This window comes from Ailuropoda melanoleuca, chromosome 5 (genome assembly GCF_002007445.2).
Source record: "Ailuropoda melanoleuca isolate Jingjing chromosome 5, ASM200744v2, whole genome shotgun sequence".
Classification (NCBI taxonomy): domain Eukaryota; kingdom Metazoa; phylum Chordata; class Mammalia; order Carnivora; family Ursidae; genus Ailuropoda; species Ailuropoda melanoleuca.
In genome coordinates, this window is record NC_048222.1 from 129,578,522 (window position 1) to 129,601,874 (window position 23,353).

The 23,353-nt window shown below is 41.1% G+C and overlaps 1 protein-coding gene across 1 annotated transcript; it reads left to right on the forward strand.

Moving 5' to 3' along the window:
- Positions 1 to 11,201: 11,201 nt before the first annotated feature.
- Positions 11,202 to 12,411, forward strand: LOC117802234. The gene is made up of 2 exons (XM_034660171.1): positions 11,202 to 11,455; positions 11,603 to 12,411. Exons 1-2 carry the CDS (start codon positions 11,377 to 11,379, stop codon positions 12,130 to 12,132), a joined length of 609 nt encoding a protein of 202 aa, XP_034516062.1. The 5' UTR covers positions 11,202 to 11,376; the 3' UTR covers positions 12,133 to 12,411.
- The last annotated feature ends 10,942 nt before the right edge of the window (positions 12,412 to 23,353 follow it).

The window sequence follows — 23,353 nt, forward strand, 5'->3', positions numbered from 1 at the left end:
CCTGCTGTAGCTTTCTGCCTATTTCAACCCACTCCATATAATTTAATTTTACAGAATAAGATCATCCGCCAAATCAGTGGGGCCCCCATTTGTTTCTTCTTATTAAGATAACAGTTTGTTACTGTTGTTTTTTTTGATGATACACACAAAAAGCGAGCTGCTTTTTCTCTCATTTTGGTTGGTAATATTATAGCTTCAAAGATGTAATCCTATGGATACAACTAATTTCCAAAATTGAAAGATCCTTAAAGGACCAAATAATATTATGTAGCAGCCATATCATTTAATAGGAAGGAAGGAGAGAGAAAACAATTCAAAACAATATTATGGGCGTGAATATTTTGCCTGGAAATACACAAAAAGTTCATTTTTTAAAAATAAACCCTTAATTTTAGGATAGTTTGAGATTTATAGAAAAATTGCAAACATAACAGAGTTCCATATACCCCACACCCAATTTCCCCTATTATTAACATCTTCCATTAGTATGGTATTTATGACACAATTAATGAACTAATATGGATACATTATTATTCACCAAAGTCTTGTCTTTATGCACATTTCCCTTGTTTTTATCTAATCTCCTTTTTTGGTTCCAGGATTCAATCTAGGTTATAACATTACTTGTAGTCATCATGTCTTCTTAGGTTATGGTATGTTTGGTTATGGCAGTTTCTTTAACTTTCGTTGTTTTTGCTGGCTTTCACAGTTTTAAAAGGTAGCGGATGAGGTATTCTGTAGAAGGCCTCTCAGTTGGGACTTGTCTGATTTTTCCTTATGATTAGACTGGGTTTATGAGTTTTATGGAGGAAGACCAATAACAAATTGTATTAGGAGTATATGCTATCAACATGACTTACAGCTGTTGATGTTGACCTTGATCACCTGGTTGTCAGGTTTCTCCACCATAAAGTTACTCTGTTTTCCCCTTTTCATAATGTACTCTTTGGAAGGAAGTCACTACTAAATGTAGCCCACACTTAAGGAGTTATGCTCGACCTCCTATAAGCCATTTTGAGTTAATTTTTGTGAAATGTGTAGGGTCTGTGTCTGGTGTTATTTATTTATCTTGCATATGAATGTCCACTTGTTGCAGTATCTTTAAAAACATTCTTTTCTCCATTGACTGGACTTTGTGCCCTTGTAAAAATCAGTCAACTAGATTTATGTGGGCCACTCATGCAACATTGAAGGTTCATTTGAAGGTGATTCTTGAGAAAATTAGTTGGCTTTTATTTCACTAGTTTGTGTAATTTAATTTTATTGAAATCTTTTATCTCCACATATGTAGTTATCATGGTAGCCTTTGAAACTGGCACCTCTTTTTTTTTTTTTAATTTTATTTTATTATATTGTGTTAATCACCATACAGTACATCCCCAGATTCCGATGTAAAGTTTGATGCTTCATTAGTTGCGTATAACACCCAGTGCACCATGCAATACGTGCCCTCCCTACTACCCATCACCAGGCTATCCCCTTCCCCCACCCCCTCCCCTCTGAAGTCCTCAGTTTGCCTCTCACAGTCCATAGTTGAAACTGGCACCTCTTAATAAGAAAGAAAAAGTCTTGGGGCACCTGGGTGGCTCAGTCAGTTAAGCGTTCAACTCTTGATTTTGGCTCACGGCATGATCTCGGGGTTGTGAGATCAGGCTCCATGCCCAGTGCGGAGCCTGCTTAAGATTTTCTCTCTCTCTCACCCCTCTCCCCCCCCACCCCCGACCCCACCTTCCCCTTGTGCTCACGGGTACGTGCACTCTCTCTCTCAATAAATAAAGAAAATCTTTAAAAACATTTAAAAATGAAAGAAAAAGTCTTTAACTTCAATTTCCTCTTCTGTAGGTAAGATTAGCAGAATGTTAGGGTGAGAAAGGGAATTGAGAAACCCTCCACTCAAACAATATTGTTTGTCCTGTGAGAAAGGCAAGATGCCCATGAATTACTTGCTCAAGATCGAACAGCTTGATTAGGCCACTGACCAATGATCAGTGACTCACTGAGTACACCAGCCAGGCCTATCCCCCTACATGGTATCCTAGTGTAAACAGAGACTTCTGCCTTTCTAGATCTTTCTCTCCAGTCCCACTAATTCATGGATATACATGCTTCTTAGGTGGCTGAGTAAACATTGCATCATCCACAAAGCTAACCAGAAGACTAGCCCAGGTGTAATCATTCCGAGAAGCCAGGCTGGTAAGAGCATGCACTAATGAGGGAACTCCTGAATTCCTACACCCTGGGAGACAGTTGACTTATTTTTGATCTGTAGCCAAACTGCATTTATAAAACCTCTTAACAACCTTGGAAGGGTTCACTTCCGGCCACAAATGGAACTCAGTGAGAAAATGTTGGAGTTTTATATATAATCTACTGCTGTTATTGGAAAAAAGTAGCTCAGCGGGCATATCCTGCTGATAAGAAGTCAGGAAGATAATTTGTATGTGAAAAAAACGATAGTGCACCTAAGTGTGTGGGTGGGCATGGTGTTAGGTGACTGCTTTGTTCACAAAAATAGACATATGAAGAGATCATGGCTTATTGGAAAGAAAAGATTTTAACTATGAACTTGACATTTTGATTCCACAAAATTTCTTAAATGATGAAGGGGATTTGTAAATCTATGAATATTTAGGTTTGCATGCTAAACAATGAGATCACAAGATGCATCCTAGTCTTTCATACATCAACCATACATCAACCAAAGTGGCAAAAATGATGTTGGACAGTGAAAGCTAGCTCTGTGAGTTGAGGGCTTCATTTGACTCTTTCATTAAACTTTATTCAGATCTACTACCGAAACTGTCTTGCCATCTTTCCAAATATATTTGATTCCTTTAAATTTCTCCATTATTGCTGAAGTCATTATAATCAATTATAAAAACCATCATTTATTAGGCACCTACTGTGTGCCTCATATTATCCTAAAGAGTATTTATGCTCATTATTCTCATGCAATCTTCACAACAACTCTAAGAGGTAGCTTATATTATGGTCTTCATTTTGCAGCAATTAAGAAAACAATAGTCCTGTAATGTATGTTCAAAAATTGTCATGACTTGTACTTACTGCATCCCAGTCAAAACACCAACTTCCCATGTCCCTGATCACAGCTGGCTAGCCAAGAGATTGAGTCATTCATTAATTCATACTAAGGTAAAAACGATGACAAAGCTTTGATTTATCTGTTTAGAAAAGACTTGGAGAAATCAAATCAAATGGTAAATTTTTCTGGTAGTAAAAATACATTGTTGGGAAAAGAAGTGCAACAGATAGGGAGGGAGTTCATACTGAGGAGTCCACTGTCCTTTCAAGTATATTTCTTTAATGTTTACCTGGTAAGATGGTTAACCGTCTTGTCTGTCAACAAGAATAGAGATTTGTTTTATTCAGAGAGCACTGTTAGAAAAAGTAGAAACCTATATATGTGGTGTAATTTGCAGTCCAAATTATCTACCCAGAGGTGGGATAAATGAATTAACTGTGGTTCTGCTGCTAAGAATTCATAGGTGGCAATTATAATAATTAAAGTGTGTCCAGACAAAAGTATACAAAAGTAATTTAGGTGATGGTTAATATTGAACACTATTTCTGATCAAATTTCACATACTTGTTTTTCTTTTTTTTTGTCTACCTAAAATAAGACACATTTCTTCTGAGTTTCTAGTACTTGCAGACAAGCTTTATTGGGGGCATGGCTTCAAGAATACATCTCTGTGCAATTTGGGCTAAATTGGAATGCTCACATTCTCATGGGTTAGACCATGAGAAAACAGGAAACATTTTGGTGACCTAAATAATTTGAACTCTTAGGGATCTACATCTCTTTAATCAAAACATGATCATCTATGGCTGTTACAGTAGAAGAAGATGGATAATCTGGATAGCATTGTAAGTCAAAGCGAGCGCTCTGGGGTTGGACTACCTGAGCTCAAATTCTAACTCTGCCATTGACTAGTCCTTTGACCATAAGCGTTAATTTAACCATCTTGTACCTCAGTTTCCTCATTTGTAAAGTAGGGGCAATGATAGTACAGTATTTATTTCACAGGATTGTTGTGAGAAATTGAAGAATCACTTAGAACAATGCCTGGCACAAAATTAGCATTCAATAAATGTGAGATACTATCATTGCTAGTTTTTTGATATACGTTGTACTCCACAGTTCATATCTATATTTAAACTAATAATATACATTATTTTCACCTGTTTTTCCTGAGTAAACTCAGCATACTTATTTTAATTGTTTTTGATAACCAAAATATCTGGATTAATATGTCTATTTCTATTTTTTTCTTTATGGTTTTTAGTAATTGTTTCTGTCTCCTGGAATGTCTGCTAAATGTCTCCTGAATGTACCAGACATTGTATTTTAAACATTGTAGAGGCTTAGGGGTGAAATCGTTCTCCAAAGAGGCTTTACTCCTTCCTCTGCTAGGGAGCTGACCACTTTAATTCAATCAAAGATAGACCTGACTACAGGCTGCATTACAGGGTTTTTTTGTCTTTTTAGCTTTTATTTTTTGGAACAGTGTTAAGTTCACAGAAAAGTTGAGCAGAAAGTAGAGTTCCTGTACGCCCCCGACCCTACGCATGGATAGCCTCCCCCGCTATCAACATCCCTTGCCAGAAGCGTGCATAATTTTTTTTTTTTTTTTTTACCAAGGATGACTCTACACTGACGCATCATTATACTCAGAGTCTGTAGTTTACGTAGAGTTCCCCCTAGGCGAGTGAACCCATTCTCTCGGTTTTGACAAATGTATATGACGGATCCACCATCATAGTATCATAAAGAATAGTTTCACTGCCTTAAAAGTGCTCTGTGCTCCACCTATTCGTGCCTCCCAAGCCCAGTCCCTGGCAACCACTGATCTTATTGTTGTCCTTGTAGTTTTGTTTTTTCCAGAATGTCAGATAGTGCACTATAGTTTTTGTGAGGTTCTTTTCCATCTCTGATCTATCCCTGTTTCTAGAGAGGAAGCCTCTGCTATAGAGTGAATATTTACGTCTCCCCAAAATTCATATGCTGAAATTCTCACCTCTAATGTGATGGTATTATGAGGGGGGGCCTATGGAAAATAATTAGGTCATGAGGGTGGAGTCCTCATGAATGGGAGCAGTGCCCTTACAGAAGAGACCCTGGAGAGCTCCCTCATCTCTCTCACCACGTGAGGACACAGTGAGAAGATGATTGCCTATGAACCAGGAAGTCAGCTCTCACCAGACACTGAATTTGTCAGTGCCTTGATCTTGGACTTCACAGCCTCCAAAACTATGAGAAATAATGTGTAATATTTTTGTTATAGCAAAACGCCCTCCTAAGATTCCACCTGAGGACCTGGGGTGCCCACTGTGACCTCTTCCTCCTGGTGAGTCTTTTGAGACTGCAAAATCTCAGCTGTACTTTCACAGGCGTTTTGATTAGTTTCTTAATATCCTGTTCAGGCAGCATTGGAATTTGGGAAAACAGGTCAGGTGTCAGGCTTGATGTTCCACCCACTGTTCTCACTGGCATCCCAAGACTCATAAGATTCCAATTTTTCTCTCCAGCTCCCAAAACTGCCAAAAATTCTATTGCCTTCTCTGCCTCTTGGTGACCTCCTGCCCACATCCATGGCCTGGTCCTTTGCCTCGTGCCCCGTGCTCAGAGTAGGCAAATGCTATTTTGCCAGAGGAAAAATCAATTGCAGAATGCCAGCTCTCCTCTCCAAGTTTCTTCCTTCTCAGGAATCTTGTTGCTCAAGGCCAAGTTTCCTCAGTTCCTCAATGCCTTCAAGCAGATATTGTTTTGTATACTTTATGCAGCTTTTGTAGCCATTCTTGGAGAGCACTGGCCTTCATCTTGGCTGGAGGTGGCCGTCCTAACATATGTTCCTAATAGATGTTTCTGTATTCCTTAGTTATTCCATTAAGATTAACAATATAAACAGTTTAGCCAAGTAATCTACATATTCTACAAACCACATGGTTGATTTTATGGATGATTTGTCATTTGCAAGTAAATCTGTACTTTAATTTAGCACGGTGTTACTTTAACATATTTGATCATCTCACGTGCAAACACTTGTGAATATTTCAGTGAATTTTAAAATGAATAATCTGGTGACATCATCACCATATTTGTTTAGTAGATATGAATTTCAACTAACCAGTAGAGATATTGTAAAAATGTAATTTTATTTTTTTGTTAATCAACTTAATTTCAATCTTGGGCTCCCATTTTACTTGGGTGGCAGACACATAGTCTCAGTTAATTTGTGGATTTCTCAGTTAATTTGTGTTTAAGTAAGAAGGGGCTTACATAGTGCCAAAGCATCAGAGTTGGGAGAGATCCAATGTTCGATGTCATTTGCCCATGAGGTATCCATGATATTTAAGCATCATCCTGTCGCTCCATTCAGTGGTCCAGTCTGGCATTTCTTAACCTTCATTCTTACTTATAAGGCCACTTTAGATCCACTGGCTTTCTCCACTTACCTTGTTTTCATTCTTGAGTGTGCAAGAAACTTTCCCATGCTCCTGAGCCATTCTAGTGGAATGAAATTGTCCTGACTGTCCAGACACACTACCTATTTTTTCTATAGGCTTGCTGCCTCCCTGAAACTAAGTTCTGAGTCTCTTTTGGATCACTCTTCCAATTCCAGGGGAAAGGTAGAGGGATGCTTCACAGTGTTTTGCCCCAATATTTTGTATATGAGTCCTTTCAATTTTCCTAAACACTTAAACTTTTGAAATGCAAAATCCAGCAACAGTTTGCTTTCTGTTGTCCCATGCATTCCCTGAAAACATGACAACACATTAGCCTAGATGGAAAGGGGAAAGTGAAATACTGGTGAGAAAAAGAAAGCAAAACATTGGTTAATATTTAAAAAAAATTACTCTATTTATTCAAAAAACTCTTATTGAGCTCCTATCGTATGCCAGGCAAAATGCTGGACACTAGACTGTAATGATGAATGAGATGCAGTCCTCAGCTCAGCTGCCTCCAGAGTCAGCAGGGAACACACACAGAGGAGAAAGAGACAGTTTCAAGACTTCTGGTGAAATATGGCAAAGTAAACACACATTTACTCACCCTCCCTCCCCAAATTGCATGGAAGTGACAGCATAGGGTTTTTGTTTGTTTGTTTGTTTATTTGTTTGGCACAAGCCTATAAAGGCAAAAAAAAATTGAGAGAGAGAGAGAGATAAATACTTATAAGTAGAGGCTATGGCAGCAAGGGAATATTGGAAACCAGAAAGCAGATGGACTAGCAGCAAAACTGAATTAACAATGGAAACCAAAGCTGGGGGCAAGGAAAGCTGAGAAGGCTGACTGCACTACAGGAGCCCAGAAAGATTTAAAAATATCAGAACAGGGGTGCAGGTGGTGCTGACAGTGGGAGGGTTAGTTGCAGGTCTGTAAGAGAAATGAATTGTCAGCCAAACTTCTATTCCCCAGGTAAGAATGTGGTTGAGTCCACTATGGGAAGCTAACTAAATAAAAAAACAAAGAAACAAACAAAAAACAATAAAACTACCTAGCCAGAGCACCCTACAGGGACGTGTACCTGCCTGTTCCAGTCAGGTTCTTTTCTTCCTTTATTTTTAAATACAAGCAGACAACCAAGGGTTACCAGGCAATTAAGGAAAGCCTATGCCACGACAGAATCAAATCAAACAAAGATCTGAAGAAAATAGAAATTACGTATGGAGCAGAAGAAAACTTTAAAAACAAACTTTATAGTTCATATCCCCATGTGGTAGGAAGAGATAGAGCATCTGGACAACAATAGAAAGGTTACAGAATGAAACTATTCAGAGAACAAAAAATTGTTCTTTGAAGTTAAATAGAAATTTTTGGAAGAAAGTTTGGAAGACAAATTTGAGACGATCTTCCAGAAAGTCAATCAAAAATAAAGAAGTGGAAAATGGAAGAGGAAAGGAAAAGATTAGAGTTCAGGAGGCCCATCACTCAAATAAATAGGAGTTCTAGAAAGAAATAATACAAAAAGATAGGGTAGGATACTTTTGAAGAAAAAATCAAGAAGATTCCCTGAATAGATGATATGAGTTTGTAGATTGAGAGAGCTCACTTGTGCCCTGCATAATGCATGCAGCGACAAAAAGTCACACTAAGGCATGCCACTGTAACATTTCAGAACCTTGGAGATAAAGAAAAGATCCTACAAATTCTCAGAGATTGAAAACATACAGAAGATCCAGAATCAGAAAAGCACCAGACTTCGTATCTGCCCCATGGAAAGCTAGAAGTCAGTGGAGTAATCATGCAAGTTTTAAAACATTCTACCTCCTTAAGATATTTGCAAATGACTTATAAGATAAAGTACTATATCCAAAATCTATAAAGGGCTTATCAAATTCAACACACAAAGAACAAAAAAATCCAGCCAAGAAATGAGCAGAAGGCGTGAACAGACATTTCTCCAAGGAAGACATACAAATGGCTAACAGATGCATGAAAAAAAAATTCTCAACATCACTTGGCATCAAGGAAATACAAATCAAAACCACAATGAGATATCACCTCACACTGGGTCAGAATGGCTAAAATTAACAAGTCAGGAAACGACAGATGTTGGCAAGGATGCAGAGAAAGGGGAACGCTCTTGCATTGCTGGTGGGAATACAAATTGGTACAGCCACTCTGGAAAACAGTATGGCCGTTTCTCAAAAAGTTAAAAATAGAACTACCCTATGACTCAGCAATTGCTCTACTAGGTCTTTATCCAAAGGATACAAACATAGTGATTTGAAGGGGCACATGCACCCCAATGTTTATAGCAGCAATGTCCACAAAAGCCAAAATACAGGAAGAACCCAGATGTCCATCAACAGATGAATGGTTAAAGAAGAGGTGATGTGTATGTATATATAATGGAATATTACTTGACCATCAAAAAGAATGAAATCTTCCCATTTGCAATGACATGGATGGAACTAGAGGGTATTATGCTAAATGAAATAAGTCAGTCAGAGAAAGACAAATACTGTATGATTTCACTCAGATGTGGTATTTGAGAACAAGGCAGAGGATCATAGGGAAAGAGAGAAAAAATGAAACAAGACAAAACTAGAGAGGGAGACAAATGATAAGAGACTCTTAATCTCAGGAAACAAACTGAGGGTTGCTGGAGGGGAGGTGGGTGGGGGGTTGGGTAACTGGGTGATGGGCATTAAGTAGGGCCCTTGATGTCATGAGCACTGGGTGTTACATGCAACTCATGACTCACTAAATTCTACCTCTGAAACTAATAATACAATATATGTTACCTAAATTGAATTTAAATAAAAAAGAAAAAAAATTTACATCCTTTTCGGAAAAATACTGGAGAATGCATTTCACAAAACAAGGAAAGAAACCAAGAAGAAGACATAGAATCCAGGAAAACAGGACTTGAACCAGGAATGAGGCAAAGGGCTGTCCAGCTGGGCTGACCAATTGTTCCAATTTGTCTGGGCCTGAGGGGGGTGCCAGATGTGGGACTTTCAGCTTTAAAACTGGGCCAGTCCCTGGCGAATTGGGATGAGTTGGTCATCCAATGTCTAGGATAACAGTGAGAAGTATCGGGCAGACATGGAAAAACTGGACCAGACAGGAAGGAGAGTATGCTTCAGAAGGGTGATCTGGAAAATACATTCAAGGGGAAACACATACATACATACTTACATACGTGTGTGTGTGTATTTCCTGGTGAATTTGAATGTATTAAACATTAAAGAAATTCCTCTTTTGGAGGGGAGTTTAGAGATCAATAAAGGCACATAGGCAATGAAACCAATGAGGGTAGTGGAGACAATAGGGAAAACAAGTTATAGATGAAAGAAAGTGAAACAGGGACATTAACATGGCTCTCCTGTGAATTCTGTTTCCATAATCATGCTAACATAAGCATGGAATATTGGTCCATCTAGAAGTTCTATCTATTGAGATGGACAGTGTGGGTGAAGAAAGCTCATAAATCATTGTCTTCAGTGGTATGGAGTCAATAGGTCCTATCCTAAACAAAGTACATGTTTAAAAACATGGAGGCTAATTCCAGAAAAAAAAAAAAGTTAAAAGAGTTGAAAATATCTACTTCTGAAGAATGGGACTTAATAGTAGGAGCAAGTAAGGGAAGAGACTTTAAATTTTAAACATATTAAAAAACTTGGCTGTTAGAATTATGAACACGAATATCTTTGAAACAATAATTATTTTTAAGAGATGTAATTGTAGTCAGCTGCTTACATTTTAACTTCATTTATGTAGTATTTTATCATTCAGAGTTTTTAATTTTAATGTGGCCAAATGGATTAGTTTTTCTTTTATGATTTGTTCTTTGATGTCCTAATTTCTTCATGAATGTGTATCAAAACACAAGGCACAGTGAAAGAATTGTTAGAGTGTGTGCAGTACATATTAATTACAGTAAATTTGAAACATACCAAGAAATTCTAAAAATGCTATATATTGATTTTGATTAAAAGCATAAATAACTGGGGCATCTGGGTGGCTCCCTCAGTTAACTCTGCCTTCAGCTGGGGTCATGATGCCAGGGTCCTCGGATGGAGTCCCACAATGGACTCCCTGCTCAGCAGGGAGTTGCTTCTCCCTTAGCCCCTCCCGCTCCCCCCCCAGGCTCTCTTTCTTTCAAATAAATAAATAAAATCTTTAAAGAAAAACATAAATGACTGAGATATATAAGCAGGGAATAACAATGGTAGTACTATTCTGTGTCTGTAACGTTTCATTTATTTTAAAATACATATAATTAACAAGATATTAATTGTAACAAGGTTTTATTTTATTTTATTTTTTTAAGGTTTTACTTATTTATTTGGCAGTGAGAGAGAGAGCACAAGCAGGGGGGAGCGGCGGGCAGAGGGAAAGGGAGAAGCAGGTTCCCCGCTGAGGTGAGAGAAGAAAGTAGGGCTCAATCCCCGGACCCCAGGATCATAACCCAAGCTGAAGACAAACACTTAACTGACTGAGCCACCCAGGTGCCCCTGTAATAAGGTTTTAGTTGGTAGCAAAGCATCGTTTTAAACTTTTCTACAGTTTGAGATATTTCACAATTAAAAAGAAAATCAGCAGGCAGCCACAATACACAGAGGCCAGGCTTTACCACAGCGGAAGAAGGTGCTTGGTGCTAGCCCCTCCCCCCCCCCCCCTTTTTTTTTTTTTTCGCCCAGCAAAAGCACCTAACCCAGAGTAGGGGCGTTGGTTAGGAAAGACTTCCCCAGAGCAGGGACATGGAGCTACCACGTTACTGAAACACTAAGGAGCTACAGGTGGGGGGCTGCAGGTACAGCTGTATTTCCCTAAGAAAGTAAGGGACATTTGTGATATGTGTGTTGGGGAAAAATAACAAAATAACAAAGACCCTACAAACCATGTTCCCTGAGTCTGAATCTCATCCCGAGGTAAGGGTGAGTGCTGTTGAGCAGCGAAAAGCGGATCCTGGGAGACCAGGTGAGGAATCTGGTGTCTGTATTTAATCGGTAGAGGCTTGCATTCTATACAAAATTGTCCCAACCCCCTCACCCCCCTACCCCCGCAATGATGGCTTCTGCCTCACTGAGCCTACGGTTTTTGCCTTCTCTGCCTTTGCCTTCGCAGATGGGAGCAGCGCGCATCTGTTCCTGAACGCTTTCCCCTTTTGTGGCGTGCAGGCCCCTGGTCTTCTCAGGTCCCGGCCAAGTGCGGCAAATGTTCCTTTTCGGTTCCAGCAGCAGCTCCCAGGGGCCCCTCTGCAGCCCCAGTCCACAACTGTGAGGCCTTCTTCCATGTTATTTCCCTTTCTGTCTCCTTCCTGTGCCAGAACCCCTCCTCCTCTGCACATGTGGGATTCCTGGACGCTGAGTCACCCACGGAGCGCCCGACTCCTGCCCCCTGCCGGCCACTTGTTTGCTGGGCTCTGCCCCAGGGGCCTTTCTGCGGTGTGGAGGGTCCCCTTCCTGTGTCTGCTGTCTGTGCTGAACAGGGCAGTCTCAGAAGTGAGGCGAAGTGAATGCTTTTCTACCCAAGTCCAGCTTGTGCTAAGAATCAGTGGGTATTTATTTATCATGGCTCCGGAGGCTGAGGTTTATTTTCCTCAAAGGTCGTTTTTGGAAATATTTGGAAATATTTACTTAGTTTCGCTTGTGTGATGTGAAGGCTCTTTCAACGTGGTGTTCTGAATCCCCTCTTTACACCTTCTAAAAGAGAGGTTATCCTTCTAGTGGGGACACGTAAGTAGATTTGGTATTACGCACTATTTTTTAATGCTGTCCTTTTTAGAATGAGGTAAAATTTACATACAGTAAAATGAACATAAGTAAATACTAATCACGAGTTTTGATAGCTATATACACCCATGTAGTTGTCACCCAAATCAAGATAAAGAACATTTCCATCACTCCCAGAAAGTTTTCCTGTTCCTTCTTTTAGTCAACTTTACCCCTACAGAAACTGCTCTTGATTTCACCATAGCTTAGTTTTCATTTTCCTGAACTTCATGTAAGTGAAATCGGATAGAATGTATCGTTTTGTGCCGTATCTTTTGTTCAACGTGTTTTTGAGATTATTCCATGAAGTTGTGTTTTTTTCTATTGCTGACTACCATTCCATTCCATGAATATTCAATTCATTTATCTATTCTTATTTTGATGACCATTTTAGTTGTTCCTACACAAGTGAATTTAAAAATAAGTAAAATGTTTTTAAAAGTTTAGAACTTTTCTTTATAGTGGAGAGTTTTCTTTATGAAATCAAAATTACATTCCTGATTATCTAGAAAATTGGAATTAGATTCTGTTAGATATTCTGTAGTCGTTGATTCTTTGAAAGATAGAAATTTGAATGTAGAGGAAAATGTGTCTTGATGATCCCTCAGTTCCCATTCTGAATCTTTAAAGCCACATTAAATAATAATAGAATTTTGAACTCTTCCTTTGCATGTTACTGTATGATTATTGAGCAGCAAATTCACTCAAACAGGCTTTTTAGAGGTGGGAGGGGCAGAGGGAGAGGAAGAGAGAGAATCTTAAGCAGGCTCCACGCCCAGGGGCTGGATCTGACAACCTTGAAATCCTGGCCTGAGCTGAAATCAAGAGTCCCACGCTTAACTGACTGAGCCACCCATGTGCCCCCACTCAAACACATTTTTTAACACAATTATTTTTCCTGTGTTTCAAAATGAATGTGGAGAAATAAAACAATTCATAGGTATCGTTCAAAAGCAGGGTGAAGTTTGAGGTAGAAATACCGAGCCCCTTAAACTTGGAACTTGGGTCTAGAATTTCATTTATGTTGACCTCTGTAACTAAACTATTTGAATTAGTCATCTGTTGCTGTGTAATAAATTACCCCAAAACTTAGTGGCTTAAAACAGCAAATAATTTTTTGATCTCATCATTTCTGTGGGTCAGAAATTTAGGAGCTAGTTAACTGGGTAGAGGTGGCCCAGGGTCTCTCACGAAGTTGCTGTCAAGATACCAGGACATATGCTTAAAAGAAACATTAAGAAAGAAAAATAAGAGAAAAGATGCTTACAGTGGGTCTTGAAGGAGGAATAGGAGTTCACCCTCTGAACTAAGAGAATGTAGGGGAAGGTAGAGGCATGCAGGCAGATAACAAATGCAAAATTAGGAACTTTTAAGTAGTTTGTTAGCAAGAAAGCAGAAGGTGGGAGTAAAGCTGGAGGAAAAGTTCAGGAAGGTCAATATGCACATTGCTAAAGAATTCTGACTATTTTCCACAAGCAATTTGGATCTGCTAAAAATCTATTAATTTTCAGCATGGAGTAACACAATTGAATTTGTGTTTAGAAGGTAAATTAGAGGAGAAAGTAAGAGGCTAGTAGAAGACTATTGTAATAGCAAGCGGGGGAGGGAGCCAATGTAAGACAAGGAGAGCTGTTATTAGCATCTGCCCCCTCACATGTGGTGGTGGATGGGGGTGGTGAGGGAATGTGAAGGATCCAGAAGTGCTGCTAGGAGTCTGTGTGAGTGATTGACACTGATGTCTTTGACCAGAGCAGGGAATGTGAAAGGAAGAGTTAATCTTAGAGGAAAAATGATGAGTTAGTTTTGGGCGTGTTGGTTTTGAGTTAGCTTTAGGATGTCCTGGTAGAGATATGAGTAGCAGACAGGTAGATAAATGCGTCTAGAGTTCACTTGGCGATTCAGAAGTGTAGTTGGCGATGGACAGGCTGCTGCAGGCTGGGTGGCACTGGAACAAATGGAACACGGAGCTGTGGCTCAGCAAGAAATCCCTTATATAGATCAGTGGTTCTCAACTGGGGACAATTGTGCCCCGCAGGGGCCATTAGCCAATGTTGGGAGATATTTTTGTTTGTCACAATGTGTGTGTGGGAGTGCTCGTGACAAATAGGGGTAGAGGCTGGAGATGCTGCCAAACGTCCTACAATGCACAGGACAGCTCTCTCTTCCCCCCACAGCAAATAATGATCCAGCCCAAAATGTCAGTAGTGCCATGGTGGAGGGGCACCTGGCTGGCTCCGTCAGAGGAGCATGTGACTCTAGATCTCAGGATTGTGAGTTCAAGCCCCACCTTAGTTGTAGAGATTACTAAAAAAATAAATAGACAAACTTAAAAAAAAAAATGATGCCATGGTTCCAAAACCCCGATTTACAAAAATGATCTCTTCTAGGATATTCTCCACCCGATCATGTGATTATGATGGTGAGTGTGACTAGGGTCTGTGACCTTGCTGGTCCAATCAGGTTTTTCCAAGTTGAACTTGGGAAAGAAGGCTTTTGTAGAGCTGGAAGAATGTGATCCTGAGGTAATGGTAGTCATGTTCTTGCCACAGGGAGAAAGCTGGTGCATGAGCAAGAAAAATGAGAGAGAGAGAGCTGTGCACATGTCGTCTGTCATACTTCCCCTTTATTGGCATTTCTGGTTTTTTTTTTTTTCCCCTCCTATGAACTTCATGTGGGAGTGAAGTTTCCTGCTTCCATAAAGTTAAAGCTACAGCTTACTTCCCAAGCACCCTGAGGTTAGAGAGGGCATGCAATTAGGTTCTACCTGTCAGCACTGACCACTGGAGACTGATTCAGGAGAGGGTAACCTTGTCAGGGCTGGGTCGGGCCTGCCCTACTCAGCCTCCCTTGGCTCCTAAACACTGTGTATAGTTGCAGAGCAACTGTGCATCTCATGGGAAAATTGTGGACTAGGTAGCAGGCTCATGATAGAGGCAGAGAAAAGAAATCACCCAGAGCTTAGCGGTTAGATCCCTGTGGTTTGTCAAAGGGAAAGATAACGTGCTGTGGTGTCACAGTGATATGGTTGGATCAATCTGGCAGGACCTCACCCTAAATAGACAAAATGCTATCACTGGGAACCCAGGCATGTCTCCCATGAGGCCTGGGGGCATTTGAGAAGCCACTCCCACCCCCCCTCCCCCCCATCTCCCAAATTGATGTCTCCTGGTATGTTTTGCATCTTCTTTATGTTATTTTACTGTAACTGTCAAATAGATGCAGCAACGTGCTTCTTTTTGCCAAGGCTCCAACTCAGTTGAATCCTGGGTTTAGTTAAGAAAAGAAAGGCCACTCTGTTTAATACAGTTATGAAAAGCTTAATATAGGGTATTAGTGGCTTCACCAACTGCTAGAAAGACAGCAATGCAGATCAGGGAAGCCACCATTGAATACCTCAGTCTGGAAGTGCCAAAGACAGTAGTGGTTCTCAAGAGCTTGCCAGGAAGCTGCCACAATCCTTAGAAAGTCCACTGTCTTGTTCTGCAGCCCTGTCCTGGGAGCCACCAGTTCACCAGACCTTTTCAGGAACTTGCTAGAAATTTCATGTCCGGCCCATGCCTCGGAGTGCAACTCTCACCTCTGCTGTTTTCCAAATCTTGGCAAATTCTTCGCATGGACAGATTCTAGCAAGGGATTCTGGGGAATGTAGTTCCAGGCTCTTCATCCTTGTAGAGCAGAGACCTTGTGAAAAGGTGTGGACGGTGCCCACCACTCCAGTAGTGTGCACGGTGTGACTGTGGTATGACCACTTCAGCAAGGTAAGGACACAAATGTTCCATGGAGTCTACCTTCTGAGATCTTGGCAGGGTAGTGTGGAGAGATCTAAGATTGCAGAGGCAATAGGGCCAAGGTTCTAGCAGGTTCATTTTATGCACAGCATTACTTTGCCAGGGGTAACTTCTTCATTTGAGAAGTCGGCAGTGTGATTTGGGCACTGTCCAGACTGCGTGCCCACTAAGGATGATTTCCTAGTCTTGCCAGACATTGTCCCAAGGTGCCTAAAATTCTTTAATAATTCTTTGCTTATGATAGTTAGAATGGGTTCTTATTTTTTACAGTTAAAGATCTTCCCAGACACCTTAAAAAAATCCCTCTTCCTAAGCTAGTTTGAGTTGGGTTTCTGTCTCTTGAAACTAAGAAAGTCCTGATTTAAACAGCTTTGTTAATTTGGGCTGAGAGGAAGAAGCTAGTGGAGGGAGAAGATTTAAATATAGGTAAGAGTAAGATCATAATCCTGGGGAATGAACCTCAGGGAGGAAGAGGATACTCTCAACCCCTGAGCAAGAAGGGAAGTAAGAAAGGTGTGAACACGATACATTTGTAGGAGAAGGATGAGAATTCAGGGCAAGTAGGCCTGCTGAGCAGGAATTAAGGCCATCTGCTGGGAGAAATGTGAAGGCTAGGTTCTTAAGGAGAACAGTGAAAGACTAAAATCAATATCACACTGGGTGGAGAACGAGTGGAGCAAGGACATATTAAAGTGTTGCTAAGAAATGCTGAGGGTCCCACTGAGACTGATAACCCCAAATCTGTTGCAGGGCCAATCTGTGGTATGATTGTTTGTGTCCAATGACACTCAGCAGTCCACATGTGGGTCAGGTCAGTGGGGTATGTGAAGATAGTAGACTGGACAGAGAAGGGTGGGGATAATGACAAGATGGTGGCTGTTATGACTATTGACTGGCTGTGACTATAGGCTGGGAGCTGGACAGAGAAGACAGTGGAAGCAGGAGAAAGGTTGGTAGGCTGGGTGAAAAGAGAGGAACTAGAGATTTGCATGATGTCCAAGAGTAATAGGAGACGTGGCTGGAATGGTGCGAGAATGTGGAGGACAGGAGGAAGATGTCAGGGAGTGGGGATTAGACTGGAAGATTTTAGAGGACAATGGCAGTGTCCGGGGTGTGAGGGTGACTATCACAGCATCCCTCAGAGGGTGAGTCCTCTCCCTCCCCTTTCTCAGCCAAAATCCCTCCTCAGTTGTTCTTCCTGAATGTTCATTCTCATCTTATCCAAGTAATAAGATTACATAAAGAGAGGGGAACAAAAGGAATATTGTAGTTCCATCCATCACATGCTTTGATCCCTGTTAGGCCGACTGCCAGGACAGGCACATATTCATCCTGCGAAGGCTTTCCTTGTATAAGCTTACATCCTACCCTCTTCCCTCTACCCGAATGTTAGCAGAATTCTGCTGTGCCCCCTCACTTAGCCTGTTAGACAGAGTGCTCTAACTGGACAGAGCCTGTGTATCTTTTTTTTTTTTAATCACTATATACTCAGTTAATATGTATGCCATGGTCTGGCACAATAAATTTGTTGAATGAGTGAAGAAGAACCCCAGATAAAGAAACCAATGCTGAGAGGACCATAAACTGACCCCAGGAGGGGGAGTGGGCTGGGGCTGGGGGGTGAGTGCTGAGAAATTGGAAAGTCCTGCAGCAGTGGGGCAAAGGATTCATGGGACTTAATTTTGGTTTTTGAGTGGGTTGGGTGGGGACTGAATCATCAGCATGGAAGATGAGGGTGGGGTTTAGTGGTGAGAGTTTTTGGAAGGAGAATGAGGGATGAGAAATTAAAACCAGTCTTCCTGTTATTTTTAGGCATTAAATAAATGAGCTCATCTAATCCCAACCACCACCCCATATTAGGAAAAATCAAATCATTGTCCAAGGTCACACACTAGTAAAGTCATAAAACAAAACTTTAACCACCCAGGGACGAGTCCTCTCCAGAATTCAGAATCCTTGTCTGAGAATATTATCTATTTCTCTGGAAAAATTCTCTTCCAAGGTTTCCTTTTAACTTTTTTTCAATCTTCCTCATCATTCTGAATATCAATGATTTGCAGTTAATAGCAACCATTGTTAAACATAAAAACCCCCACAGCACACCACAATGGACTCATTCATCTGTTCACTCATTCTTTCAAAATATTCAATGTGCAGCTACTAAGTGCTGGGCACCATTCTAGGTGCCTGGATTCAGCAATAAAAGAGAAAAAGAGAGTCAGGATGCGTGTGCGTTTATAAGTAGGCTGAGTATTTTTACTGTTTGTTATTGTTCATAGCTCTGAAGGTTTCAATCAAGCTTAAAACATTCTGTCTGAAAGATTCCTATGAGAATCTTCTTTACCTAATTATTTATCTAAGACCTACATTCCAGTCTCCTGCTAAGAAAGTTGACTTACATTTTACTGGATAAATACAAATATTGTTTGGAATAAAAACAATGGAAGGACATCTAAAGCTAAACATCTCCTGGGGAGTCTCTGCTTTTAATTTCTGGTGTGCACAGGGATCTCAATAAGGGGAGATTAAAGAGTCTGCTAATAATTTAGCACTGTTTGCTCAGGACAAGGTTCTGAACACCCATCGACCTATTTTCCCCTAAGGACACTACAATCACTTTAAATCTAAAGGGCAAGGAAGGAGAGCCACCAGAATGCTGGCTGCATCCCAGTGTCAATGCTGGGATGTGAAGGGATGGGGAAAACAGGGCAAAATCTGCAGAAGGATGCACCTCCTCTTCTCACTCCAAGATGCTCATGGATGGACGAGCTGAAGCCAGGTAGGTGGCTTGAATTAGATTCCAAGTAGTGCTTCTGGTGTCTTTGGCACCATCCATTGGGGACTGTGGAGGCCTGTATGTGGAGCAGAGTCTAGTTTAGCTATATGTCAATAGGGGCCACAGATGGAAGACTCTGGATGAGGGAGAAGAGGAGGCAGAAGGGAGATGGTACCAGGAATCATCAGGTTGGTTCCTAAAAGTTGGGGGCTGCCATGTGTGAATCGGCTGGTGATAGGACAGGCTCTGGTGCAGTAGAGCAGTGGGACCACAGGAGGTTAATTTTGTTTTCATTGTGAGAGTGGGGGGTGAGTCATTAGAATAGGAGCTGAGAATCATAACATTTTTGGAAGGAGGAAGAGCTATGGAGGAATGAAACTGATCTAACCAATTGTTAAGCATTTTCACAAATTAGCTCATTTAATCCTAACCATCACTTTAGATAAGGAAACCTAGGATCACACACCTGGTGCACAGCACAGTGGGGATTTGAACCCAGTTCTCCCTGACCTTAGCGGACATGCTCTTTCCAGCTCTAGTCAGAGAAGCAGGGCATTCCTGCTTTCCCTGGTATCTATCCCCTACCTTCCTGCTCAGGCATTCTCTCGTTTCCTCTGCTCATTGCAATTCATGTTCCTGTCTTCTCTCTTTCTTCTTTAAGTAATTACAATTTGTAGCAACTAAATTTATTAAACAAAACCAATTTTATTTAATTTTTTAAAAAGATTTTACTTAGAGAGAGAGAGCATGTGTGAGCAGGGGGAGGGACAGAGGAGAGGGAGAGAGAGAAATCTCAAGTGGACTCTGCACTGAGCGCCGAGCCTGATGCAGGGCTCGATCTCACAACTCTGAGATCATGACCTGAGTGGAAATCAAGAGTCCAACGCTTAACCAACTGATCCACCCAGGCCTCCCTAAACAAATCAATTTTAAAATCAGACTAGTTGAAAATTTTATAATCTTTTAAAACACAAGACTCCCACTCTTCTAAAATTAGGGAAAAGTTGTCTTGTACTTATTACACAAAGTCTATTACCCATTTTTCTCTCTCTCTTTATCGGTCATTATGTTTAAGGGACACAGTAGGTCAATGGATACATGATTAAAATATTAGGGTTGGCATATGTAGAAACTGTAACAAAAAGAAGCCTAGTGACTTGTTTAGAATAAAATGGCTGTTTCCTGAATGATCCAAATAATGGAGGCGAGGAGTGAAAGTGGGAAAATCGAGTTTCAAAAGTTTGTTTATAAATCAGTTATTTGACATTTGGTATATTTCCTCAATGGAAAGAAAATTTTAGATAGGAATGCCACCTGGTCATCTCATCGGAAAATAGCTGAAATCTATTATTTGTACCCAAGAACAGTACAACAATCAACCCCAAATTATGCAATAGTTAAATTTAACACACTATAAAGACAACACACTGAGTGAGAAGGATTTTAATTTTAGATGCATGAAAGAGAAGCTTAATTAGGAAGATGAATGAGTTAACTGGAGGGTCTGGTAGAGATTCTGAGGATGATTTTTGGACACTGATCAGGGAGTTTTGGAAATGGATAATGGATATTTGTTTTTAAGGGACAGTAAAGGAAATTTTCTGAGTGCCCATTATTTATTATACCCAGGAGTTTAAAAAAATCGGTCATTCAAAATCCATCAATTAAATATGCCATTCAAAGCAGCATCTAAGTGGCAGTTCCTCTTTACACACTTTTCACTCCATGTACAAAAAAAGCACTTTCCTTCTTTTGGTTTTGCTGTTCACCTAAAGAGCGATCATCCTTTCTTTTCTTCATTGCCCAATTAAATATCCTCCCTCAAAGCCTAATTCAAACGTCATATCAATTTTTAGAATCTCCTGACAAAATATTAGCAATCTCTCCTCTGAAACCAGTTGCATTTTGATTGCATTTCTTTTGTGATGTACAGTTTGTCTCCTTAGTTTTGGGGTGCTCAGTAAATAGTACAATTAAATGGTAATAATTCAGGTTTCTCCTCAAGAAATGACTTCAGACCACCTTTGCAAAATAATGTTCCCCAGTCCCTGGGCCTGCTTTATTTTCTTTATAGCACGGGTCATACTGGACAAAATAGATATTTGTTTATTGCCTGTCTCCTCTACCAGAATCTATGACCTACTTTGTTTCATTTCCCCAGCACCTAGAACTGTGCCTGGTCCAGAGTAGGAGTTGAATTAATCAATGTTAACTGGAAGCGAAAGAAAACACCAACTGGGATATATCAAGACCCTGGATCTGATCATTCATTAGTTCTGTCAGTACTTGGCTGCAGGACACAGGAGTCATTAACCCATGATGGGGATTTCCCTATAGAATCAGTAAGATTGTTAGGTCTGATGTCATTCCTTTACTCTGAGAGTAGGAAGTGAGAGAGGCAATGAATAAATGGAGTGCAGGTAGATGTGTATGGGAAAAAGAATGCTCTAGGCCAGTACAGGAGCTTCTCTTGGGGAAGGGCAGAAAGAAAGCACAGACCATAAGTGAGTGCAGAAAGATGCAGAGAAAGGGCTGCCTTCAGGTGCATGGCCCTGTCAAGAGTGCTGGGGGAGCTGTGAAGTGGAGAGCTGGTGGCCACGCAGAGATGTTGGGCTGCTTGAGAAGAAGCTCCCAGAGAAGAGGAAAGGCAAGCCAAAAGGGGAGTGTTTGTGTATGCTAAAAGCTCCACATACTTTTCGATTTTGCCTTCCTTTCCAGTAAACTTCTGCTCTGCTGTGACTTTGTCAGGGCCTGATTACGCCTGTGGCTCCCATGTGAAAGCAAACGAGATGTTCCATACCAAGAATTACATTAGTTCTCCAGTTAATCTGACAGGACGACTTCTTTATTCCCCAAAGCAGACTAGATTCGAATCTCTTATCCTGAAATCTCCACAGAACTGCTCTTCTCATCTGAGAGTATGTGATCTTGTCTAGTGTTGCAAGCTTCTCCTTTTGCCTTGTCGCTGCTGCTGCCCTGGTGCCTCTCCTCCCCCACACCAGGAGGCCTATGAAGGGCACTGTCTTTGCTTTCTCTGAATCAGCCTAGTGCAATATCCTGGAGTTGGTCTCTGTCTCTCACTGTCTCTCTGTCTCATATGCTTACATATTTCATACTCATACTTAATATAGAGTATACCTCAAATTTAAGTTTCAGTTAGCCATCAGGGAAATTCAAATCAAAACCACACTGAGATACCACCTTACGCCAGTTACAATGGCAAAAATAGACAAGAAGAAACAACAATTGTTGGAGAGGATGTGGAGAAAGGGGATCCCTCCTACATTGTTGGTGGGAATGCAAGTTGGTACAGCCACTCTGGAAAACAGTGTGGAGGTCCCTTAAAAAGTTAAAAATTGAACTACCCTATGACCCAGCCATTGCACTACTGGGTGTTTACCCCAAAGATACAGACGTAGTAAAGAGAAGGGCCATATGCACCCCAATGTTCATAGCTGCATTGTCCACAATAGCCAAATCATGGAAGGAGCCGAGATGCCCTTCAACAGATGACTGGATTAAGAAGCTGTGGTCCATATATACAATGGAATATTACTCAGCTATCAGAAAGAACGAATTCTCAACATTTGCTGCAACATGGACGGCACTGGAGGAGATAATGCTAAGTGAAATAAGTCAAGCAGAGAAAGACAATTATCATATGATTTCTCTCATCTATGGAACATAAGAACTAGGAGGATCGGTAGGGGAAGAAAGGGATAAAGAAAAGGGGGGTAATCAGAGGGGGGAATGAAACATGAGAGACTATGGACTGTGAGAGGCAAACTGAGGACTTCAGAGGGGAGGGGGTGGGGGAAGGGGATAGCCTGGTGATGGGTAGTAGGGAGGGCACGTATTGCATGGTGCACTGGGTGTTATACGCAACTAATGAAGCATCAAACTTTACATCGGAATCTGGGGATGTACTGTATGGTGATTAACACAATATAATAAAATAAAATTAAAAAAAAAATTTAAGTTTCAGTAAAGTTCCAGGCTGGTGTGTAAAATAAGAACTGACCCAGGCAGAGGTTTTGAAATTTCCTACATAAGCTACCAAAGTGCTATATACATTTCAGAGAGGGCCCTCTAAGAAGTAACCACTGGCCCTTTTTTTGTTTGTTCGTTTACTTAAAAACACACTTGGGAAATGGCCCCCAAAGCTGCACTCTTTTTTCTATACCGTGGTCAAAGACGCACTGTCCTTCGCTGCAGTGACTGTCTTGTCTCGCCTTGCAAAAAGTCGGCTACGCCAAGCTACATAGGAGCAGCTCTGTGTGGCCACCATTCCTGCGGCCACGGAAAGAGAAGACCCAGAGACTCAAACCCAGAGTTCTCACAAGGCTGTCCCACCGTCGCTTCGGGAGCGGGGCCTTCTCCCACTTCCAAAGCAGCTGCAGCCCGGCCCCACCCAGGCTGCGGGGACTAGGACGCGCGGCGCCCCACGCAGGCGCACTGAGGCCGGGGAAGGGCGGGGCCGGCTCGCGGGGCAGGCTGCGGGAGGGAGGGGACGGAGGGGAGGGGAGGGGACGGAGGGGAC